This window comes from Marmota marmota, unplaced genomic scaffold (assembly GCF_001458135.2).
Source record: "Marmota marmota marmota unplaced genomic scaffold, marMar, whole genome shotgun sequence".
NCBI classification, from domain to species: domain Eukaryota; kingdom Metazoa; phylum Chordata; class Mammalia; order Rodentia; family Sciuridae; genus Marmota; species Marmota marmota.
In genome coordinates this window covers 29,035,690-29,061,294 of record NW_025999853.1, presented here as the reverse complement: position 1 = coordinate 29,061,294, position 25,605 = coordinate 29,035,690, and the positions used below count along the sequence as shown (strand labels likewise).

The following is a 25,605-nucleotide window of genomic DNA, read 5'->3' as shown; positions in this document are numbered from 1 at the left end:
ATATAAAATATGTAGCATTCCTAAGGTTATTTGAACACAATTTTTTTTTTCTTGTTTTGGGAAAGGAAGAGGCTGAGGAGGAGATAGGTCTATTACTATATACTGTAACTATTAATATATACCACAGAAAAGAAATTGGAAAACAATTTGAGTTTTGCTTAGCTATCTCAACTGTAGTGTCCAAAATTGTCTGTCTTCTCTAGGCTGTTACACAGAAGGGAAATTACAAAAGAAGTTAAAATGATCTAGCACTATTACCTTTAGTCACTTTTACTTGAATAAACAGAAATATTCATAAAAATTTTTATAAAGAAATTTTGAGGAATGGGGGTATAAGCAGGTGTAGAATACTTGCCTAGCATTTACACAGTCCAGAGTCTGGTCAACAACAACAACAACAAAAAGGCTATAGGATGATTCTGTAGAGATGACAGAGACATACCAAGGAAAATTTTAATGTAATTTGAGAATAACAAAGAGAAAAGGGTACAAACCTGGGTGGCCTTTTCCAACTGCAATTTAAGATCTGTTAATTCCATATTTGTATCATGTAGCTGTGCCTTCAACTTTTCGTTTTCAGCTAAAATTTGTTCATAAAGCTATAAAAATAGGGGAGAACAAATTATTTTTCTGTTCTTATGCGTTTTCTGCCTATTACACCCTCCTAAATTTCTACAAAGGAGGTGATAGTGTCAGTTACATTAATCATTTTACTTCTATGACTTAAAATTAAAAGGCAAGCAAAATATTTCTACTAATGTTTAAATCCAAATTTCATTTGGTAAAATTCAAGACATTTCCCTTTTCTGATGATTCTGTCTTCTTAACGCTTGAATCTACTTTTTCCCCCCATCTCTACTTCTTCCATGGTAATTCTGACTAATATCATTTCTTATACAGATTACACTCCTCCCTCTAATCTGTTGTATACATAAAAACAAAGTTTAACTTTTCAAAATAAAAATCTCTCATTTTCTTATGCCAACAGTTCTGTCACCCCTTCCACCCAAACACACACAAATTAAGAACCCATGAAGGCTTTCCAATATTTTTAGCATACAGATAACTTTAAAATGGTCTATAATAAAACACTGGTTTCAGCCTATACATCAACATTTAATTATTTCAATGTATCATGTATCCTTGTACCACAATGTCTATATGCTTACAGTTCACTTCATCTGGACATTTTCTCTCCCATTTTTGCTCATTAACAACGAATCAACCTTCTTTTCTTACCTGAAGCCTCATTTTCTTAGGAAACCCATTCATATATCCCACCACTTTCATTTGTTATACACTTTTATAATTTTTTTTTTGTACCAGGAATTGAACTCTGGGGCACTCAACTACTGAGCCACCTCCCCAGCTCTACTTTGTATCTTATTTAGAGACAGGGTCTCACTGAATTGCTTAGTGCCTTGCCCTTGCTGAGGCTGGCTTCAAACTCACCATCTTCCTATCTCGGCCTCCTGAACTGCTGGGATTACAGGCATAAGCCAATTGTTTCTGTTGTTCAGGGTGACTGGTCCAATTTTTAAATTATAATTCATTTGTAAGATGTTTATCTCTCCTATATGGAATATGCCCATAAGAGCAGTACATTATCTCCATCTCATTGCTCACTTATAGATCTAACCAGTTAGCATAATTTGAGTATTCAGTTATTTATTAAATAAATGCCTGAATCAAACTCATAATGGGAAACAACTTCCTCCCTTGCTACACTTGCTCATTTGCCTTATAAATTAAATACATAATTCAAAGAGTTGCCTGATAATAGGAAAATGTACAAATACCACAAGACCCTTCCTTCTCTATAAACTTCATAAGGTTTATTCCAAGCTCATAATGTGAATAATAATACTTGAAACCATAGGTTGCTGAGGTTTTAGGATTTATTTATCAATTAATCCCTAGTCCTTAATAACACCTGATCTATCACAAGTTTCTAGTTACTAAGAAAAACTATATTCTCTTTAAAAAAGCCATATTTTTCTGTATGGCTGCTTTCTGCTAACAAATCAATAAACAAAGTGTGTGAACATATACCATATGTATACTTTAACTACCGAATACCCCTTTCTAGCTCAATCACAGTAATGGCTTGAGACACTTAAGTGTAAAATAAAGTACTGGGTATTTATCTCTTTCCTTTAAAAAACAAACAGCTATTTATATTCTATTTACCATTACTTACCAAAAACGAAAAATGAAAGTTATTTCAAGATATAAGTTTTCTAGAATAATACTGAAATATATTTTTCAACACAAAAGATAATTTATTTTTAATTAAAAATATAAGTAACCCAAGTACCTTTTTAAAGTCAGTTGAGTCGTCCTTTTCTAGCCTGCTACTATATGGTTTTCTTTCTTCTAAGTAACTATACGATCCGGAGCGACCCAGCAAGGAATCATACCGATCACTAGCTGAAGTGGAACTGGTTTCATATCTTCAAAAGATAGGTTATAGTCAAAAACTTTATTACAGACTTTCTTTCACAGATTACATACATTCTAGCATATGTTAATTCAATATTCCAAAATAGTCTCCCTAATTTATCTTATCAATTTTTGTAAAGGGATTTTTAAAATACTATTAACTTATATTATTTGAAGATTCAAAATCTCTATATCCAAAAGTCAGAGATGGTTTTACATTTGATAAACTATTTATAAAGTTTTAAATTATGTATTTTCCCACATTTTAACATCCCTGACATCAAAATGTGGCTTTTAATTGATAGCATAATTTAAATGGCAGCACCTTTCCTTTGTAAGTGGCATATGCTAATGTTTTAAATTAATAACATCTTAGATTTGATAAAATACAGTGTATCCAAAGTGATAGATAGTGGGGTTTGCCCTAATCAGGAAGAATATATCTTTACTTTTAATTGTGAATCCTTTTATTATCTAATTCTGAATTCAGGTTACCTTTTCTGATAAATGCTATGGTTTCTGCATTTTAATTTAAGAGAATCATAAATATATAAAACACATTCTTGTTTTTATAGAGCTTTGGTTAACAATTATGGGTAAGAGAAATAAACTGAGAATAGACTGAAGGACAGTAATTTTGAGTTAGATGAAACTTTTAAACATATCTTCATTTTCTTTTACTAAAGCAGGGTTAAGGGAAGAGATACTAAATATCTAACCAAATAAATTTTTGGATAAGTGTGTATTTCATCAGTCCCTGATGTTAATAATGAAACAGTCAAAGCTGAAATAACTTAGGAAACTCTGGAAAAAGTATCACTATTGCAAAGATGTGGGAAAAATCTTTCTTCCCTTATAGTGACTTACTATGACCAATAAACTAAAAGTAAAGCCTTTAACAAAGAAAAGCTAATAATAGGGATTGGGTCATTTAAATTTCTATAGGTTTTTAAAAATTACCCAACTCATTATAAACTTACAAAATACATAAATATTAGCAACATATTTCTAGAAAAGATAAAAATGAGAAAAAAAGTAAAGCATACCTAGAAATGGAATCCGTCTAAAAAGAAAAAAACAGGCATACTAAATTTGGTGCTTTCATTTCATTAAACTATTAACTGATGACTGAACAAGTGAACTTAATTGACATTAACAATGTTTCACACTATTAAACAATTTGCTAAATATGTTTTAATGAGGTTATTGTTAGAATGAAATTGTAGAATAAAAGCATAACTGTATATTTTTATATGCACAATACCATATGGTTACATTTGTGAATTTCTTTTGTGAATTCATACAAACACCACCACATGTAGTTTTTTAACTAGAAGAAAAAATAAGGAGAGACTAAAAAAAAGTATCTATTACTTATACTCAGGAAAAGAAGTGACATGTTTACATTTAAGAAATGTCAAGTTTACTATGTGACAAAGTAAATAAAACAACAATTTTATTCATTTTTGGTTTTGAGGCCTGGGAACCATCATTCTATTTTTTCTGAGTATGACTTCTATAGATGTATGCATAAATGAAATCATGTAGTATGTCTTTTTGTGTTCTGCTTATTTCACCTAGCATGTTCTTGCTCCCTATATCATAAAATCCTTCTTCCAGAATAAAAATATTCTTCTAATTTTTCTGTTTGCTAAAAGTTCATAAAAGTACATGGTATACAAAGTTCCTCTGTAGTTCCTCATTGTCCGTCCCTTAGACAACCACTGCTAACATTTTTCATACATAGAAGATTTATGTGAATACACAAAATACTTATTTATGCACATGCATTTTATTTAATCTACTCCCTGAGAATAGACATTTAGAGTGTTTTCATTATTTTGCTTTATAGGCAATGCTGCTAGTTTTATCTTTATATACTTGATTTATATCCTTGGAAAAAATTTCTCAAAGCAGAAGTGCTAACTTAAAAACAAATGAACATTTCCTTAATGCTTCTGATATGTATTATAAAGCTGATCTCCAAAAAAGCTCAATTTATTATAGTTCTAAGACTTTATATATGTGATCATGCACATATATCATATTAGTAGTCATATCAATATGGGCATTATTAACTTTTTATCAATTTCCATTTTATACTGTCATGCCTTTAGTTATTAATGAGCTAGAATACATTTTGCAGCTTCTTGGTCATTTGTATTTTTATTTTTGTAAAATTTTAAATTTCATTACATTCTGTTCCCCATTTATGTATGTATAAATGTATGTATGTATGTATATACTGGATTTGTGAATATACTTTTATAAAAAGTCATATAAGTAACATGCAGTTTTAAAAAGACACAGAGGCATTCAATAATAAAAAGGATATCAAACTTTGTCTAAATACCCTTATTTATTTAGTTTTTACTGATCCTCAAATATTAAACGTTTAATATTAGAAAAGGCTACAATTATTTACTTTTAAACTGAACAACTTCGTGTCATCTAAGTTTAATAAAGGTATCTTTTCTGCTATATTCCAGCTTTACATGCTTAAATAATCAAAACTTTTTTTTTTTTTAAATTGGTGTCATACTTGTTTTAAATTGATTTATCACCAATGTTCTTTGTGTGCTAAATTTTTTTACCATTCAATAGCTTAAGGAAAACAAATCACAATAACCAAAGCAACAGAAACTCAATTTTTGGAAATAATGAACAATGATAGACAAAGTAATTCAAATTATGTTATAAAATTTCATCTTAATTTTATTTTTATATGCTGAAAGTAAATTCAGTTTTACATGTAATTCAGAACTTTTCAGTGACTTCATAGCATCTAAAAATTTACTTTTCTTCAATCAAACAAACACATGCCAGAAAGTCATCTGTCAATGTGTTTAGATTGGATTAAAAAACTGTTTAGAAGCTTTGTTGTTGAAGACATTTTTGAGGTAATTATAAGGCCACTTCAGAAAGCGACATAAGAAGAATTTTGCTCCTCACATTTTTTCAAAGAAGTTAGGGCTAATGCTATTAGTTTTCAAAAGAGAACAGCACACTTATTGGGAGAAGAACTGTAGTAAGATATTGCAGAAGACATTGTGGGTCAGCATCTTCACTCCATCCTGCCTTTTCCTCAAGGTATAGCAGTCATTAAGGTTTAGATGAGATGATGATATATAGCCCATACTAGGAGCAAGATGGCCCTAACACCTCAGTAGTAGACATGTCTAACCTAAGCCAACTATAATTCCATACATATGAGATAAATTATTTTGAAGACGAAGCTAACATATAAAACTATATAACATTACCAGAGTACAATAATGTATTGATATCCAGTTTGGGTTGGATTTTCTATTACTTGTGACTAAAAGAATGCTAGCACAAAGTAAGATCTATAGACTCTTCTATTTAAGACAAAAATTATTTAAATTGTTTGGAACTAAGAAAACTTTTTTTCTAGAAACAATGTTCTAAGAATCTTAATGTATTTCATGCATAATTTTTACAGTAAAATTTAAACACAGTATATGCTTCAAAGTTACACCTTTGTAAGTCAGAAACTTCTCCTTTCCACCCAGCTTGAGGAAGGTGGGTCTGTGTGATAAGTCAGTTAGAAGTGTCAGCTGGGGATGTTTTACTAATTTCCTTTCTCTTGTTTACCTGTCCACTTTTTTACCCCTTGAGAGATGGGAATTCATAGAGTACAACTGGGAAAGGAAATGATGGGAGAATTTGTTACAATAGAATATAATAAAGAAGGGACAGAGATGAATTGGGGGAGTTTTAACAACTGATATGCAAAAGGTTTAATTGACAGACGTGACAAAGCTTTACCCTTGCAATAATTTACCCTCAGTACTAATTCACTCCTCAATCTATCTGACTACCTAATATATAAGAGTATCTTTTTTCTTTTTTAAATTTTTTTTTGTAGTTGTAGATGGACAGCATACCTTTATTTGTTTATTTTTATGTGGTGCTGAGGATCGAACCCAGTGCTTCACACATGCTAGGCAAGCGCACTGCCACTGAGCTATAGCCCCCACCCCATAAAAGTATCTTTTGAGTTAAAATAGGAACACTTGGCTCTAATGTGAATGTCTATAGTCACATACCATAGGCAACTAGCTTTTGGTCGCTTCACATTACTCTACATACTTCCATGCAGACTGAAAGGATTGTGCTATCCCCAAGACAAAATGAAGAAGATAACATCAACATGACTGAGATGCTATTTCAGGCCAGAGAGTGGTAACTCATGTTGGCAGTCCCTATGTGAATAGAATTAAAGTATTTGATCTTTCTGCATACCCAAACAATAGCAAATGGGGAGGGTAAAAAAGGCAGGGGAAGAAACTCCCACTGCTTGTTATCTGTGCAACCTTAAGTCATTCAAAATTGCCTTAAACCCTTCATCACTACTGAGAGGGTAAAAAAGCCTTTTTTAAAAAAAGATGGTTAGGAGTATCATTTCTAATAATCAATATAAAAGTTCTTTGGAGAAAGAAAGTTAGAGGTCCATTTCCTCTAGAACTTAACTTTACCATCTATAGAAATAAAAATCTGAGTCTGCTAGTTCTAGATTTCCACAACTTCTGAGAAGTATCCTTTAGGTATTTTCTTCTCAGCTCTGAAGGTTAAATTATATACAATAAACTATGTCCACTTGATGTGTTTGGTAGGTGTTGTACATCCATGAAACTAGTACTACAATAGAGATCCAGAACACTTCTATCACCTCTTAAGATATCCTGTTTGTCCCTATTTAGTCCTTCTACCTTTAACCCTTAAGCAATCATTGATACTGTATCTCTGTAGATAGGTACAATATTCAATAACTGTTTTGTATGAATTACTATAAATTAAACACAATTCAAAAGTAATTCTGTAAATATGAATATTATTCAATACAAAAATAATGCTATTTACCTGAGTTTCTTTTTTATTGGATCCTTCTTCTGTATCTGATTGTTGTTCTTGTTCATTTTCATCACTCTAAAATAGATTTATGAAATTAAAAAAAAAGATTTTTAAATGGGAGTTTTTCAATCCTATTTAGAGAAAGCCTATTTTGTTGGCATGGCACAAACTAAGTAGGCTAGCGTATACGATGACAAAAACCTATCTAACATGTGGTTTAGGAAACACATTTCTATTGAAGGTAAGGAAATGGAAATTTAAGGTAAGAAAGAAAGAAGATATTCTACTTTATATTATGATACTGTGTATGCTCCAATTAACTACTATTAAGCTACTCAAATATCATGAAGCAGCACAAAAAAATTATTTTATGTAAATAAAAGCTAGATTTGTTAAGTTTAGTAAGAGTTTCCCAACAGTCCTAATATGTTTAGGTGGGGTTCCTTCTAGAAATTTCTTGGGAGTACATGGAATAGAAAATGTAGGTCAGAATATGATAAACGTCTAGAATTCCAGATTATGCCTTCAAATATTCAAGAAATATAAAAGAGAAATTGGTGTTCAAACATATCTGGCTCAGGCTCAATATACAAATACTACAGGCTTTAAACTGGATAAACCTAGTTTCATATTAATACAGTTATTTTCAGCTGTGTGACTTAAGGCAAATTAAAAATTTTTGAGCCACAGTTACCTCATACATAAAGTGAGGATATAAACTTTACAGAAGTATTCAAAAGATTACACAGAATCTTTGTAAAAGTTATTACTTTGATATGTGAGCTGGGCGCAGTGGCATACACCTGTAATCCTAACTGCTTGGGAGGCTAAGGCAGAAGGATCACAAATTCAAAGCCAGCCTCGGGGGGCTGGAGTTGTGGCTCAGTGATAGAGCGCTTGCCTAGCACGTGCGAGGCCCTGGGTTCAATATTCAGTACCACCTAAAAATAAATAAAGGTATTGTGTCCAAGTACAATTAAAAATTAAAAAAACACCAGCCTCAGCAACTTAGCAAGGCCCTAAGTAACTCAACAGAATCTGTCTCTAAATAAAATATAAAAAAGGGCTGAGGATGTGACTCAGTGGTTAAGTGCCTCTGGGCTCAATCCCTAGTACCAACAAAAGTATGTGAAGTTAGTTAATAAGTGAAGAAGAGAAAATGATGACGTGTTGCCACTAGTATGTCATGAACTGATTGCCTTTATGCATTGTTGTTTCATGGGAGAGCACAGGAACTGGGAAGAAAAAAGTGGGAAGGCTCAGAGTTCCTAAAAAGTTGTAACTAAGAAAAGGAAACAAATATTACGATAGAGAAATGAGTTGCCTGACTACACACCACCCTTTCTTTAAGCTTTGGATTTTTGTACGTTGTCTGCTAAGGTGCAAACATGGGGCAATAAAAATAACAGGAGTCCTGTGCTTTGATGGATGATTAGAACTCAATCAATGCTGGCTCAAATTAAAAAACAGTGGGACTGCCAATATGGGTCTGAGGAAGGATTCTTATAATAAGAGGGTCAAGTGCACGATTCCAGAAAGTGTACTTTTAAAGAAAGAATTGATTTCAATAAAATTGGGGGGAAAAAATACTAAGCAGCTTTGCCTATGTAGTAATTTCCAATACATATGAATTATTGAGAAAATAATTTTAAGTAATAAAACTTACCAAATGATAGGATGCTAAGAATACAAGGTTTTATTTTATTGTTTATGAAAAGTGTTAGTGGGCAATCCATTAAAATCAACCAGACATTATATATTTCCTGATGGAGGAATAAAATACATTGTTTAAGGACTACTAAACCAGATCAATTCATTAACTCCAAGTACCAATTTACAGAAATATTTAAAAAATAAAAACAAACCCAGAGGACTATGGTAAATTACCCTTCAGAGATGTGATAACTCAGCTCCTTTAAAAATAATTGTTTTAGGTGCTGGGATTGTGGCTCAGTGGTAGAGTGCTCACCTAGCATGCATGAGGCACTGGGTTTGATTCTTAGCACCACGTAAAAACAAAATAAAGATACTGTGTCCAACTAAAACTAAAAAAAAAAAAAAAAGTTTTAAAAAAAGGGAGGGAGAATATTACTGATCAAAAGAAACTTTAAAAAAACAACCAATCATATGTGAATACTTTATTCACATAATGGCCAATACAAAAATATTAAATCTCTTTAACTCCATTTAATACTTTCCCATATTTTGTGCAACTACATATACTACAAATAACATGCAGTTTTAAAATGTATCTTAACTATTCATATATTTTAAACTATGTTATTTGTAGCACATGCAATATATTAATAAATGAATATGAACTGAAATTAAAAGATAAACCTGTTCAAAAAAATGTTGCCCTTAATACATTGTTATAAGTAGAACATAAAAGTATAGAAAAGATATATATGCACAGGCTAATCAAAAGAAAGCTTTTCAAAGAAGCAAACTTTAAGATAAAACATTATAGATAAAGAGGAACATGTAATCATTTAAGGGTCAATTCAATGGGAAAGCAGATAAGTTTATTTCTTTTTAGAAGAATGGGTAAAAGAGATTAAAACATCACAAAATTTACAGTTCTATTCAATGTTCTTCAAGAGCAAACAGCTAATTATGCTGTTACAAATCAGGATACTGGTTGACAATGAAAATGAGGATTGATAAAGCTCAAGAGAAAAAATACGGGGGGATATATGTATTGTTATTTTTAACACTAATTCCTTAAGCTATACTTTAATGAACTGTTTTTGCATATATATACTGGAGTTCAATGAAAGGTTTCTTCTTTAAACAAATGGGAAAAAAAGAGGATAAAACTCATATTGTTTTGTTCTTCCATAGGTATATGTTGTAATAAAACACTATAAATTTCACTGTGCTTCCTCATAATTCATTTTGTATGTGAATAGTATTGGCAGGCATGCAACTGGGGATCTGGATAAAAATTTTTACTTGACTGTAGAAATTTGATAAAGAAAGCAAAGCCTCTACCTGGCGTTTCGTAAGATGGAAATCACTGTTATATAAATCTTAAAATATTTGTGAAAACAAAATTATATGTACAACCTCTCTTCCTTTCAAGAATCTCTAAAATAAAGAAGCAGTTTAGTAATTACATAATAATCAATATATGTACTCTGAGCAGCAGCTATTATAATTTTTATTCCAAAGTTGGGACAGAACTGCTTGTACATGATACCAAAAGTCTAACTAATTTTTATCAAGAATTTTTCTTAGTTAACAGACTCAATTGAGAAAGTACAGTGATGAATTTAATATATAATTTAATAATATATAATAATGAGGCATATAGGTGATTGTTAGTATGTACTTTTGGAAACATTAAGTATACTATCAAGTTTTAAAAATACTATACTAGTTTTAAAAGGTTCTTACATCTTGTGTCCAAAAAGACACTCCCGTAGATCTTCTTTTCTCTCTTGGTCTCCGTCGTTCTCTGATGGATTTAGGCTGTGATTTATCTTCACCTTCCTTCTCCTCTTCTTTTTTTTCTCCCTCTGTTAAGGATTGACATAAAACATATGATAAAAATGTAACTTGACCGTATTTTAAAAGATGTATATCAGAACAATTCTAGGTCAGCCTCTTTTGTGAAGCCTCCTATATTTCACAAATCGTAATTAATTTTTCCTCTCTCATTGTTCCTTATACACTTTCATATAAACATGCATTTCTATCTCCTGTTAAGATACATTCTTTTTTTTTTTTTAATCCTTTAGTTGTAGACGGACACAAAACCTTTATTTTTTATTTTTATGTGGTGCTGAGGATCAAACCCAATGCCTCACATGTTCCAGGCAAGTGCTCTGCCACTGAACCACAATCCCAGCACCTAGATACATTCGTAAATATCAGGATAAGAATGAATCATCTTCATTTTCCTAGTGCTTAAAATAAAAAATTTGCTCAAAACAAAATAATATTTGCTAGAGAGATGGAATCCTGAAGTTCTTATTTTGTGATAGGGAGATAGTTCTTATGCCTAAATAATACTTCAAGAGAAAACCAAAGCAAAGCAAAACAAAACAAAACCCCCAAACCTATCTTAATAATGGGACAGGTAACAGGAATCATATAAATTTATCAGTTTCTGCTTCTACTACTGCCAGTCCTCATTTAGCAGTAATACGGTATTCTTTTCATTTCTGTTAGATACTATCTGAGAGCAAACCATTTTGTTCTGTAAAATGTATTTACTTTAATAAAAATAAATCAACATAAAATATTAGTCTTAAGATTCCTATTTCTTCCCTGCAACAGTTAAAATTACCTTAGGCTTATACATTACAAGAATATTAGAGTCTTTGAATATGCTTAAAAAGTAGACATAGAGAAAACAAAATGATTTATAAAAGACTCTGTGGTTAGTAGAGAGTCATACCAAAAGACAACTCAAAATCAGTATTAGAGGAGTTCTTAAAACTGTTTTAGTATAATTTTATAACAAAAATCTGAAACTCCAATGCCTACAGTGCCCATCCAGATATTTGGAATAACTAAGTTAAAATGGGCTGGGAGAATGGGTAAATGTTACTACTTAGCTCCAGTCGACTGCTGACGTGTTGCCAAATTTTTCAACTTTTTAATAAAAGCCAAAAAATCTGAAATTTTATGTGAAATGTCCCTAAATCGTGGCTTAAAATGTCTACAAGTACTATATAGGTCTCACACATAGTAGTTTTTTCCTTTTGTAGTTGTAGATGGACAGAATGCCTTTATTTTATTTTATTTTATTTTTATGTGGTGCTAAGGATCAAACCCAAAGAACTGAACCATTTCAATAATTAACAAAAGAAAATCTATCTGGAAATTAAGAAAAATTATTTTTCTGATGTTTATAGTACATAATTACTGATATTATCATAAGTAACACTGTAAGATTTAGTTTTTAAAATATAAAATGCCTATATTTAGGAATCATTTTATTTAACATTCACCTCTAATATAAAGTAGTAATAATTAGAATTTTAATAGAAAGTTTATATCAAATAGGAAATGGTAATAATAAAAATTAATGAGCCAATATATACAGCTGAGAAAGAAATCCATTTTTAAAGAATTCATATGAAACTTTTGTTTTAGTAATTGAAGTCATCCCAGAGTTGTGGCCCACATGGCCTGGAGTGTGGTCCATCGACTCTGAGCCTGCCACACCAGTAAGGGACTGAGGTGTGCTGGCCCAGGTCAGATATCTGCTCTGTACAGCACTACTGTCCTGAGCATCCACAATCCAACAACCTCAACATTCCACTTTCCTCTGAGCGGCAAACAAACAAACAAACAAACAAAACCAGAAATGAGGCAGACCTGAATGGAAAGTTAACCAATAGAGTCACTGCTTTTCCAAACCCTGATTAGCATAAATCTGAATCAACAGCATCAACTAAGTGCTAAATAAACTCCTAGCCTAGCACACTCAGAGGGCAACCTCCATGGGTTATCCTCTTGCCCCTGCAAGAGTTCTGCTTCTGTTCTTCATGCCTGGAAAAAAGCCTACTCCTTTCTCTCTGGTCTTCCATTACCCCATGAATTTCATTCTTTGAATTTGCAAGACGAAAACTTAGAAGAAGTTGGTAGCAAGCTGCTGTAGTCTACTGCAATACTGGAGAGCACAACTGCCATTCAGAGCTGCAATACTGAAGGCTACAACATACCATTCAATGGTAGTGGAAAAGAATCAGGTTTGGCTGGCTGTTACTCCTGGAGCTGAGGATGGAAGGCATCCCTTGCTGTAATTAGCTGTCTAACACCAAAATGGGTTTTCTTGGCTGCAGAGGCCTCCAACTTAAAACATTCTATCCATCAACAGAATAAGTGAATGAAGTTTCATTTCAAACTCTCCAGTTTCACAAGGACATTAAGTGTGTGAAGTAATTTTAGTTTAAAACAATTTCACAAGAAAATATTCTAAAATGTAGGCAAGAAATAGCTTAAAGCATGTGAAAAGTGCTACACCAATAAACCACTCTAAGAAATACGCACCCGTCATGTTTTCTGTATTGACTTTTCTTTGTAGGCATACACGAAGATATTTGTAAAGTATTAGATTATAAAGATTCATATTAACTACAGATCACATCATTTTCTATATTTATTTTCTACTTTTTTCTCAACCTCACATTCTTTCTGTTTAGGCAGATAACTAACCGTTTAGGTTGTATCAATTAGTTCCTAATTATCAATTAGGAAAAATCAATTCAAAGGATTATTTAAATGAAACAAATTATTTTCAAAATTAGTCTTCTTACCTCTTTCATTTTCTTTAGTTAATCCTCTGGAGTAAGCAGAAGTTACACCTACAAGACTATTTGGCCTGTTTAGTTGACTTGAAGCATAGAGTGAACTGGTCATTGTAGGAAGGGCAGAGGATGCAGTGGTTGAACTTGAAGTTGATACTGGTCTATAACGTGGAAAAGTCTGTGAAACATTAAAATTAAAATCCACTTGAAATATTAAATACAATAAACATATAGAACACTTGAAGATTCATTTCAAAGGAAAAGTAATTTTTCTAATCATGCCAAAGTAATTCAGAATGCCAGCTAAAATCCTTTCACATTTTCTATGTAAGGTTTCTTGGTATATAAATCTCTGGTATACTTACAATGATAAGAACTATTCATCCTATTCAACCCAGCTGTACTATTACCTCATCATATGTTCTAGAGTATTTTTGCTTATATTCATCTTCTCTAGATGTTTCTGACTCCTTCTTTTCTTCTTGTTTCTCCTTATCCTGTTTTTCTTTTTCCTCCTTTTCTTTTTCTTCATTTTCTTGCTCTCTGGTTCTGGTAGAACGACTTCTTCCTATAGTTTTTTCAGCTTCCTGAAGATCAGTCAATGTCACCCCCTACACACAAAAAGGGATAAATTAATTGTGGGATGCATTAAAAGTCATTTTGAAAGAATATTTTATAAAGATATATTAAATGTCATATAATCACGTTTGAAATTGGTTTTTACACTGAAACAATTTTTAAGCAGCAAAGTGATTTATTTTAAGAAGCATCACCATGAGTAAGCACAAGGATAAATTCTGGGAAAGTTATAAATATAAGAAAATGTCTCAGTATTCAGAAATTTTATTAAGAAAAAAGAGATATATGATAGGAATATAATTGTTCCCAAGATCAGAGGAAGAAAAGACAAAATATACATCGTTTACATAATACATTACATACATTTATATCTATGAGTGTGTGAAGTATATGTAAATATACATGCACACACACAATAAGCTAAGGTTAAGATTTCAATATGAATAGTTCAGCTTGAAGGGTAAGTAATGGTAAAAAAATCAAACAACTGCTGTGGAGCTCCCCAACTATAAGAAAGGAAAGACACAAAGGGATATATAATAATCAGCAAGATAAAGAGGAAGTAAGAAGATAATGACTAACCTGGGAGACATTTTTCTCGTAATTGCATATTAGCTGTTAGATATACTTAATATTAAGAAGCCTTTTCTCTACCCCCTCCTACATCCAAATAAATAGCCACAGAACTCTTTAATAAATAAAGATCATATATGATTAATTTTAAAAATTTTTTCTTTTAGTTGTAGATGGACACAGTATCTTCGTTTTATTTATTTATTTTTTTATGTGGTGCTGAGGATCAAACCCAGTGCCTCACGAATGTGAGGCAAGCGCTCAACCACTGACCACTGAGCTTACAACCTCAGCCTTAATTGATCAATTCTAACACTTATCAATACTTACTCTGTCCTGGACCTCAAATTAGAAATGGGGAATTAAAAAAAAAAATACTAAAAAAGATACAAAGGCATACAGCTAACCCTACTAAAAAAGATACAAAGGCATACAGCTAACCCAAGAATATAATATTAATAGTATAATCATATACAAAACCATGGGAGCATTTCTATAGTGACCTCTACCTTCAAAATTTATTCATATTAGTATACAGACATCAATATTTTCACAGCAAAGTAAAAAAAAAATTATTATTACATATTAAGTATGTGTGTTTATATACATTTCATGTTTTATAAATTATACATATTAAATATACCTGTGTTGATCTTCTAGACTGTCTTGCTTGTCTAGATCTTGCTTTTCTTTGGGATTCAGATTCTTCATCTCTAACAGGAGTGAGGTATGATCTATAGCAGTAAAGAAAAATTATTAGGTGGAGATATATTTGTGAATATAAATTTATATCAATGTATGTGAATTAAACATGTAAGTTTAGCTTTTCATGTTTTAAAAAAAGAATCTTCAGAAAACATTTGAATATACTCTATTTCTTTTTAGCTTAAAATTAATTGACATATTACAATTTAATTTTTTCCTCATTACATTTTAACCATATTATTTAATTTTAAGGAAGAACCACATTTATAAGAAGGATTTCAGGAACTGAAGATTAAAAATGTTACCTCTAATGAAGAGGTAAAAACATTTCATTTAGCAAAAGACCAACTTATCAGAATGAACAGGGAGTGATCTTTTTTGGTTTGTTTTTAACTGAGGAAACTCTTCCTCTTAGCCAAACAACATCCAAAAAGAGTCATAATCTAACTTCTACTGAGAAATAATTTATTCAATGTTAGTTCTCCAGTTCCCCCTAAAAATTTCCCTGTGTCCTAATTCATTAGTGGGCTAAGTTCTAAGCATTTATGTATGTATGTATTTAACAAAAGTGGGGCCTTAAATTTTTCTGTACTCATACTGTTTTCAAATACTAGAAGACAGGTTATCAAATTCATTTCTTTTTATTTATTTATTTTATTAGTTGTTCAAAACACTACAAAGCTCTTGACATATCATATTTCATACATTTGATTCAAGTGGGTTATGAACTCCCATTTTTACCCCATATACAGATTTCAGAATCACATCGGTTACACATCCACGTTTTTACATACTGCCATACTAGTGTCTGTTGTATTCTGCTGCCTTTCCTATCCTCTACTATCCCCCCTCCCCTCCCCTCCCATCTTCTCTCTCTACCCCATCTACTGTAATTCATTTCTCTCTCGTTTTTTTCCCTTTCCCCTCACCTCCTCTTATATGTAATTTTGTGTAACTGTCTCCTTCCATTTCCATGCAATTTCCCTTCTCTCTCCTTTTCCCTCCCACCTCTCGTCCCTGTTTAATGGTAATCTTCTCATGCTCTTCCTCCTTGCTCTGTTCTGAGTTGCCCTCCTTATATCAAAGAAGACATTTGGCATTTGTTTTTTAGGGATTGACTAGCTTCAACTTAGCATAATCTGCTCTAGTGCCATCCATTTCCCTGCAAATGCCATGATTTTGTCATTTTTTAGTGCTGAGTAATACTCCATTGTGTATAAATGCCACATTTTTTTTTTATCCATTCATCTATTGAAGGGCATCTAGGTTGGTTCCACAGTTTAGCTATTGTGAAATGTGCTGCTATGAACATTAATGTAGCTGTATCCCTATAGTACGCTCTTTTAAGGTCTTTGGGGAATAGTCCGAGAAGGGGAATAACTGGGTCAAATGGTGGTTCCATTCCCAGCTTTCCAAGGAATCTCCATACTGCTTTTCAAGTTGGCCACACCAATTTGCAGTCCCACCAGCAATGTACAAGTGTACCCTTTTCCCCACATCCTCGCCAGCACTTGTTGTTGTTTGACTTCGTAATGGCTGCCATTCTTACTGGAGTGAGATGATATCTTAGGGTGGTTTTAATTTGCATTTCTCTGACTGCTAGAGATGGTGAGCATTTTTTGTGTACTTGTTGATTGATTGTATGTCCTCCTCTGAGAAGTATCTGTTCAGGTCCTTGGCCCATTTGTTGATTGGGTTATTTGTTTTCTTATTAATTTTTTGAGTTCTTTGTATACTCTGGATATTAGGGTTCTATCTGAAGTGTGAGGAGTAAAAATTTGTTCCCAGGATGTAGGCTCCCTATTTACCTCTCTTATTGTTTCTCTTGCTGAGAAAAAACTTTTTAGTTTGAGTAAGTCCTATTTGTTGATTCTTGTTTTAAACTTGAATTTGGAGACCGACCCCATAATATGTAGATTAGAGTCAACTTTTTCTTCTATCAGACGCAGAGTCTCTGGTTTGATATCAAGCTCCTTGATCCATTTTGAGTTAACTTTTGTGCATGGAGAGAGAAAGGGATTCAGATTCATTTTGTTGCATATGGATTTCCAGTTTTCCCAGCACCATTTGTTGAAGATGCTATCCTTCCTCCATTGCATGCTTTTAGCACCTTTGTCAAATATAAGATAGTTGTAATTTTGTGGATTGGTCTCTGTGTCCTCTATTCTGTACCATTGGTCCACCCGCCTGTTTTGGTACCAGTACCATGCTGTTTTTGTTACTATTGCTCTGTAGTATAGTTTGAAGTCTGGTATCGCTATACCGCCTGTTTCACTCTTCCTGCTTAGAATTGCTTTTGCTATTCTGGGTCTTTTATTTTCCAGATGAATTTCATGATTGCTTTATCTATTTCTACAAAAAATGCTGTTGGGATTTTGACTGGCATTGCATTAAACCTATAGAGAACTTTTGGTAATATCGCCATTTTGATGATGTTAGTTCTGCCTATCCATGAACAGGGTATATTTTTCCATCTTCTAAGATCTTCTTCTATTTCTCTCTTTAGGGTACTGTAGTTTTCATTGTATAAATCTTTCACCTCTTTTGTTAGGTTCATTCCCAAGTATTTTATTTTATTTTTTTTGAGGATATTGTGAACGGGGTGGTTGTCCTCATTTCCATTTCAGAAGATTTGTCACTGATATACAGGAATGCCTTTGATTTATGTGTGTTGATTTTATATCCTGCCACTTTGCTGAATTCATTTATTAGTTCTAGTAGTTTCTTTGTAGAACCTTTTGGGTCTGCTAGGTATGGAATCATGTAATCTGCAAATAGTGATAGTCAAATTCATTTTTAAATTGTTTATTCTCTAGGGTTTCTTTTTCTTAAAAAAAAATTTTTTTTTTAGTTGTAGACGGACATAATATCTTTATTTATTTATTTTTATGTGGTGCTGAGGATCAAACCCAGTGCCTCACATGTGCAAAGCAGGCACTCTAGCACTGTGCTATAGCCCTAGCACTAGAGTCCTAATTTCTTAAGCCATTCCTCTTAGCCCCCCTTTTTCAGTTTCTTGTAACGTAATTTTAGATGACATGTGAAATTATCTGACTGATTTCTAGACTGCCAATGCCTTCTTTCAGCACAGTAGCTAGGACTGATGGCAAAATTTAGACTATGAAATGGTGAGTAAGCAGCACCACTACACTCTTGGCAATGTGCTTTTTTATTAATGATGTTGTTGGCACACATCATACTCTTGAACAAGAGAATGAACAAAGAATTGAGAAACTTTGAAATGGTAAAATATATGTCCTAAGTTAACAATTAAATAAAGTGTTGAACAAACAAAGATAAGGTAGATCCCTGAAATACATCATGAATACATTGCTCTAATAATCAGTATTATATGGGAAATTCAACCTAATTATATTAATATCTAACTTACATTTTGCTGAGAACACTTATGGAAACAGAATACTTTTTCTGTTAAGTTAATTAAGTTTAATTTATGCCACCGGCTTCCTCTTCAAACCCCAATGGTCTGGTGAGTTGGTTTTTTTTAATGCTACTTTATAAGAGTATATATATATTTTATATATTTTGTTAGCTTCAGTATTCATCTCAATTTATAATTCATTTTGCTCTTTAAGCTATTTATATGAGCACAATAAACTTCTGGATTTATTGCCTGTTTTATGCCTTCTATTTTATCTATATACCCTCTAAAACCTAGTATATGAGGCACAGGAGTTTGAAGATATACAACTGGATTCTCTGAAATCAAGAGTTTCAAAGATAAAACTAGAGGGCATGATTCACTATCTGGTATTAAATCCTTAGATAATTAACCCTAAGATGAAGAAGTTCTCACTTAAGATCTTTAAGTCAAGAAGTTCTCAAGAGAGTGTTTTACTTCACTGAAATGTTAGCAAACTTAGATAAAAATTTCATCATAACTGCACTTTAAGTTATTTTTATGATATGGTCTGAGAATCTATTTGAGTAACTTGTGCTATCTTGTAACAAAGTAACTACATTTTTTCTCTTTATCATGTTTTCATCTTGATGTTGTTAAATACCGAAAGATCCTGTTTTTTTTTTTTTTTTGCTATTGTTTAAGACTACATTTACCTAATCAAGAAGGCATACTTCTAATTTTTGTAAAATTTTCTCTTTTAACTACTTTCCACTAAAATATTAGTTCTTATGTAGATAACCTAAAATTTCATACTATTTTTAAAAATTAAATACCTAATTGTTTTCTGTCACTTTAAATAAACTTGTTATACTAAAAGTAGAATTAAAAGCAAGAATTAAAATTAAATGATAAAATAAAATTTGGTTGTCCATCTTTCACTGATTTGGCTTCCTCTCAGAATCTTATACTGGCGTCACATGACTAAATCAGTCAGGGTCACTACAGGTGAATTTGGGCTGACTAAATAAAGACACTGACACAGAAAGTACCTTTTTCTTTGGGTTCAGTGAGGGCTCCTCAGCCACTACTCCCACAAGGGGGGCAAGGCAGAGGAGAAAGAGGGAGAGAACTTTCTGAAGCCCTTTTTATTGAGGGGAAGACAAATGAGGCAAGGGGTCAGGTTTCAGGGGGTTGAGCCTAGCTTCCTGATGTCTTGCCATCAGCAGATTGACTGACATCTTGGGAGGCCATGCCCATCTCATGTGCTACATGGGGATCATAGGCAGAGTGCGCAAAAAGGACACACACATATCACTAGTGCAAACAGAGAGGCAACGTCAGTCCAGTCCCCTCATAGTTCACACACACAGCCATGGCTGGCCCATGACAATCTTATTTAAAATTCTGCTACATATAGTTTCGTCTGTACCAACGCACAAATGCATATGAGTACATCTGTGAGGACCTGCCTGCTCTTCCTTCTGGTGCTACACTAAGCTTGACACTTCTCATTCTCCCACTGTTTTTTTTTTTTTTTTTTAGTTTTTGGTGGACACAACATCTTTATTTTATTTTTTTATGTGGTGCTGAGGATCGAACCCAGCGCCCCGCACATGCCAGGGGAGCGCGCTACAGCTTGAGCCACATCCCCAGCCCTCTCCCACTGTTTTATAAAGCTCATTTTATCAACTGTTTTCAGACTAAGTAAAAGTTTTAATAAAATCTAAGTAAAAGTTTTCAGACTTTTACTTAGATTTTATTTTTAATAACAACTCAGTTTTCTGGGAGCAAGTAATATGAAAGGAGAAAGACAATAATCAACAATCTTGTTATTAAGATTGTATAATGTATAAGAAACATTATTCTGGGATACGATAAAAAATAAAGACCTGTTTTTCTGTAGAAACAGGTATACAAATTTGGGAAATGATAAATACTCCATTCCAATCCTTTTTAGGAAAATCATAAAACTACTAAAGGGTCTGAGGTGTACTGAGAGAAGTAACCTATTTAAATATTTCCCCAAATTATTTAAAGTACAGAATCTTTCTTCTTCTTTTGGTGGCACATTTATTAAATGTGAAAAAGTGTTCCTAGGAAATTCAGCCTGAAAAATGTGATACAATCTATTTTTTTTCACTCATTAGCTTAATTCTTATTTATATACTAACTGCCTCTTTTGAACTTCTACCAGATAAAAAGAATAAAAAAATAAAAGATCAAATCTAAAGTGGTAACTAATTTGGTTTAAAATAGGTCAGACAGATGCATATATCACTTCAGCGTTACCTGAACTATTCTCAAAGAATGAACATGGACTGTGAATTCTGGCTACAACTCTACATGGTTGAATTTTCACATTTAGTTTAGAAAAGAGAAACTGCATTGCCACTTTACTCTTTTTACCCCACCATGGCAAATAACACCAATCAACTATCACACTCTCTTCCAATGGGCCTGGATCCCTTCTTAATACATTTACAAGATGTCATGAAAAGTTAACAAACCCATCACACTTACTGGGGAGAGAAGTAAAAGGTTTCTGAAAAACTTATAGAAGATCTGTTCACTTAAACTTTCCATATGTATTTGTCTTAAATTAACATGAAATCTAGCCTATTAATTTGTAACTTAAAACACAGTTCCTATAGCTGATAGTCACCACCTGATATTCAGTTCCTGTTTCCTCTTTTGGAGTAATTATGTAAAGTATGAAGACAGACCTCTAAGAATAGAACGGACAGAAAATATATATATATATATATATATATATATTTTATGTCTTCAATTCCAAAGAACTGATTATCAAAAAGATGGTAGACTATATCAGCCAAACTTCATTGTTGCCTTAATTACAGCTGTATCATAGTGTCTAACTACACTTTTTTCTTCTCATTACACAGGGTGTGTAATTTGTCTTAGATTATTCTGAGCAACTCAAAGGTCATTTTGTTTTTTCAATAAGGTATTTTTTCTTATAAATTCAATTATTCTACATTTTAAAAATATAACTGATATTTATTAGCTAAAATACTTATAATAGTTCTATTTTGGCTACTCAACCAAATTACATTTTTGAAAAACTGACACCAGCCCTTTCTGTATCATTTAGCTTTATTCCTTCCAGAAGAAATACAAATGGGCAAATGGGAGATAGCTGAACCAAGGAAAAAATGGTGGAAGAGAGTAGTTATACAAAAGCAACAGTTCCAAGTAAGTATGAAGTTATTTGTAAGGTACTCTTTTGCAGTTTGAAAAGACTGGAGAATTACAAATGCTTAAAATGGTCAAGGAATTTGCTATTTTTGCTCCACCTATTTAAATCTAGCTTCTCCCTACTTCCAAAACAGAAATTAATACACTGGAATTCTTAACTAAGAAAAACAGGAAATCGCAACACAGTCTAATAAAAAGCAACAGGAAAATTCAAGAACACTGTGTAAATTTAAAAGTGTGTGTAGTAAATATCATATAAAATCCTAAAGGCATGGTAAGGTACCTAATGGTATAAATGTGTCGATTTATCTTTTTCAGTCACAATGTATTTTTTTAAAATACTTTGTTTAGTTGTTGATGGACCTTTATTTATTTGTTAATTTATATGTGGTGCTGAGAATCAAACCCAGTGCCTCATATATGCTAGGCAAGCACTATACCACTGATCCACAACCTCAGCCCAGCCACAATGTATTTTAAAATTATCACATATACATTTTAAGGCAAATTATGAACCATAAACACTTAGGACCAATGATGAAATTTGATAAAAAGATAAACAGAAGCCAACAATGTATTAAAAACTGCAAATGACTATTTCACATTAAAGAACACACAAACATTAATAATACTGCAAACATCATTAAAACAAAGACAAACAAAATCTCTACAGTAAGACCAAAAACAATGTCAGCAGACACATTTTGTTATATTATTAGAATCTGCATTGTTCTAACAATTTATCAAAAATTTAATTTTCAATCTTTAATATCTTCCATTAAAACTAGTTTAGGACTGATTCTAAAAGTCAAATTCAACTCTCTCCAAAAGAAAGAAACAAACAAAGAAACAAAAATCTGCCATCAAGAATCATAATTTGAGCCAGGGTTGTAGTTCAGTGATAAAGAGCTTTCTCAGCATGCAGAAGTCCCTGGATTTTATCCCTACCATGGCACCCTCCAAAAATCCTTATAATTTGTTCTGAAGCAACTCATGATTCTGGGAGATAGTCATGAGGTTTTACCTGTCATTGAAGAAATTTTTAAAAGCATGAAATGCTGGAGACAGAAAGTATTCCAGAGTTAAAAATTACATAAATCAAGTACTCCTTTTTACAGAAGAAAATTCTGATCTTAAGGATCAAGACATAGCAAGGGACTGGTGTGTAGCTCAGTACAGAGGCACTGGGTTCAAATCCTAGCACTGCCTTTAAAAAAAAAAAAGCACGGTAAGGATTAAAAAATGAAGAACTTCTCTTCTTCAACACATCCATCAAAAACAGGCTAAGCCTACAAACTTATTTTGATAAATTTGATCAAATGATGGATTACTTTAAGGGTAAGAATGATGTGTGATATCCTCTAATGTCTGCTGGTATATGAAAGCACCATAAAAACCTAAAATGGACTTAAATTTGTAGAAAATAATAATTAAAATGAACATGATATGCTAGTATTCCACTCAAAAAAGTGCTAACCATTTACAGTGGTGTTATATAAGTTTGATTAAAATTCACCATTAAAATAGGAATGAAACCTAAATATGCTAATAGTAACTAAAGATGCTATGATAAGAAAGAAAATATTTAACAATAACTTGTTATGTTTTATATATTCAAAAACAGATACTATGATTAGGCCATAATACTACAGGCAAAGCACATTTACTAGGCACTAGAGAAAAGCAGTCTGTATATAACACTGTGATAGAAACAAAAAATGTTAATCCCACCAGTATTTTAGTAAGAAAAATGTAGTCATGTAGCTAATTTAATTTTCCAAGAATATAATATAAAAACAAAGCTGATATTTAGTGTACTAAGATTTCAATTTCTTTTAAAGAGGAAAAAATAAAATTCAAAACTAGGGACTGTGCCTGACATAGCAGAAAGAACCGGACTGATTCTACAATCTTGGGGTGTATCTCAGCTTTCACACCAATTAATCAACTATACAAAATTGGAAAGTCACGTAATATCTCTGGGTCTCAGTTTCCTTCTGTGAAGCAAAAAGATATCACAAAAGATAAGTAAGCTCCTTCCTACATCGATGATTCCATTTCAATAGGCAGCAGCAGGAAGATGTGAACAATATTCCTAAGTACATTTAAGCACATAAAATAAATTCAGATTCTTTGTACCAGATCTATAAGAATTAACTGAATGTATTTTACAAAACTAAAATTATTTGGCTTATACCTATAAAAAGAGCCCTTCCATCACCAAAAGAATATATATATTTATACATTTTATACATACATATGTGTGTGTGTGTGTATGTGTGTGTGTGTGTGTGTGTATATATATATATATATATATATATATATATATATAATAATGTGAAAAATAAGTAAGAAGACAACTATGAGGCTTACTGCCTTTAAACAAAAACATTAATTCTCTCAGAGGTGGATTACTAAATCTAAATACTAATAATTGCTAGTTATTTCAATTTAAATAGTTTCAAGCTGACATAAGAGTATTTCATTTAATAGTCTATTGGAGAGATGGTTGTCAACTTCCCAAAATTTAAAAAACAAAAAACAAAACCAACTTTCATCACCAAGCAAACATATCAGCAGTAGTGTTAGGACCTTTACACACCTGCGTCTCTCCCTGACCTCTGATGTGGAGGAGACAGTGCCAGCAGTAGTTGTAGTCAGGGTTGTGGTAGAAGCTGCAGCATTTACAACAGTTGGAGCAACAGGAATGGTCACTGCCGTAGGAACACTGTCCTTTTCTTTTTCAGTACTATCATCAGCCCACAAACGATTTGAGGTACTATAGCATCATAAGCAGCAACACAAAAAGAGAAAAGGAAAACAGCTAAACAATGAAAGCACTTTCTAGCAGCTGAACACATGTGACTACAGGGATGGATTTTTTAAAAACACAAGGTGAGACGTCTTTCAACTATGAACCAAAAAGCTTACCCTGAGATGTCAAAGAGAGAAATTTACATTTTAAACAATCTAATTCAGGAACTTATTCTGTTTTCCCCAAACATGCATAATTGCTTCTTTTTGGAATCAATTTTTGTTTGGAAATAAATTTAGTAAGATAAATGAAAAAAATCCAGAGCCCCACAATCTTCTAAACAAATATGCATGCACATACATAAGCACACAGTAGACCTGAACATAAAATGTATCTGTAACTTACCTGCTTTGAGTGCCTGCTGAGGAAGAACCTGTTGTAATCTTTGTAGTAGTGCTTGTGCTGGAAAGCAGGCTTTTCTGAAGCCCAGCTGCAGAGGTAACTGTTGGTGTTGATGTGGTGCTTGGAACACTAGAACTAATCAAATCATCTTGTCTTCTACCAAAGGAGCAACTAAAGGAAAGAGTCATATCTATATAGGATGTGTCTGAATGTGTGTTCTATATTTAATGTCTAATACATTATACAAATTCACAAGACCAGGAAATATCTAAGAAACTGTGTTCCTAAATATACCACCAGCTCCAGCACCAAGAGTTGCATCTACAACTTGCTAGAGTTTAGATGATTTCACTAATTAAGTAGTGTATCATTTTACTGCCTGCTTCCAACTCCTTTGAAAAAACCCAAAGATAATCTGATTTGATATTTCA

At 32.4% G+C, this 25,605-nt stretch overlaps 1 protein-coding gene across 9 annotated transcripts in view; it reads right to left on the bottom strand.

Annotated features, from left to right (window-relative positions):
• The window catches only part of Ppp1r12a (protein phosphatase 1 regulatory subunit 12A), a 133,251-nt gene that overhangs the window by 11,549 nt on the left and 96,097 nt on the right, over window positions 1-25,605 (bottom strand). For 4 of the 9 annotated variants that reach the window (XM_048804633.1, XM_048804636.1, XM_048804657.1 and 1 more), the window contains 10 exons: window positions 25,178-25,345; window positions 24,620-24,796; window positions 15,376-15,466; window positions 13,991-14,191; window positions 13,590-13,758; window positions 10,717-10,838; window positions 7,327-7,392; window positions 3,489-3,505; window positions 2,318-2,453; window positions 495-599 (listed from right to left, as the gene is read on the bottom strand). In XM_048804633.1, coding sequence (XP_048660590.1) covers window positions 495-599; window positions 2,318-2,453; window positions 3,489-3,505; window positions 7,327-7,392; window positions 10,717-10,838; window positions 13,590-13,758; window positions 13,991-14,191; window positions 15,376-15,466; window positions 24,620-24,796; window positions 25,178-25,345 — 1,252 coding nt within the window. The remainder of the gene's footprint in view (window positions 1-494; window positions 600-2,317; window positions 2,454-3,488; window positions 3,506-7,326; window positions 7,393-10,716; window positions 10,839-13,589; window positions 13,759-13,990; window positions 14,192-15,375; window positions 15,467-24,619; window positions 24,797-25,177; window positions 25,346-25,605) is intronic. The other 5 variants (XM_048804651.1, XM_048804667.1, XM_048804647.1 and 2 more) reach the window with 3 other exon arrangements.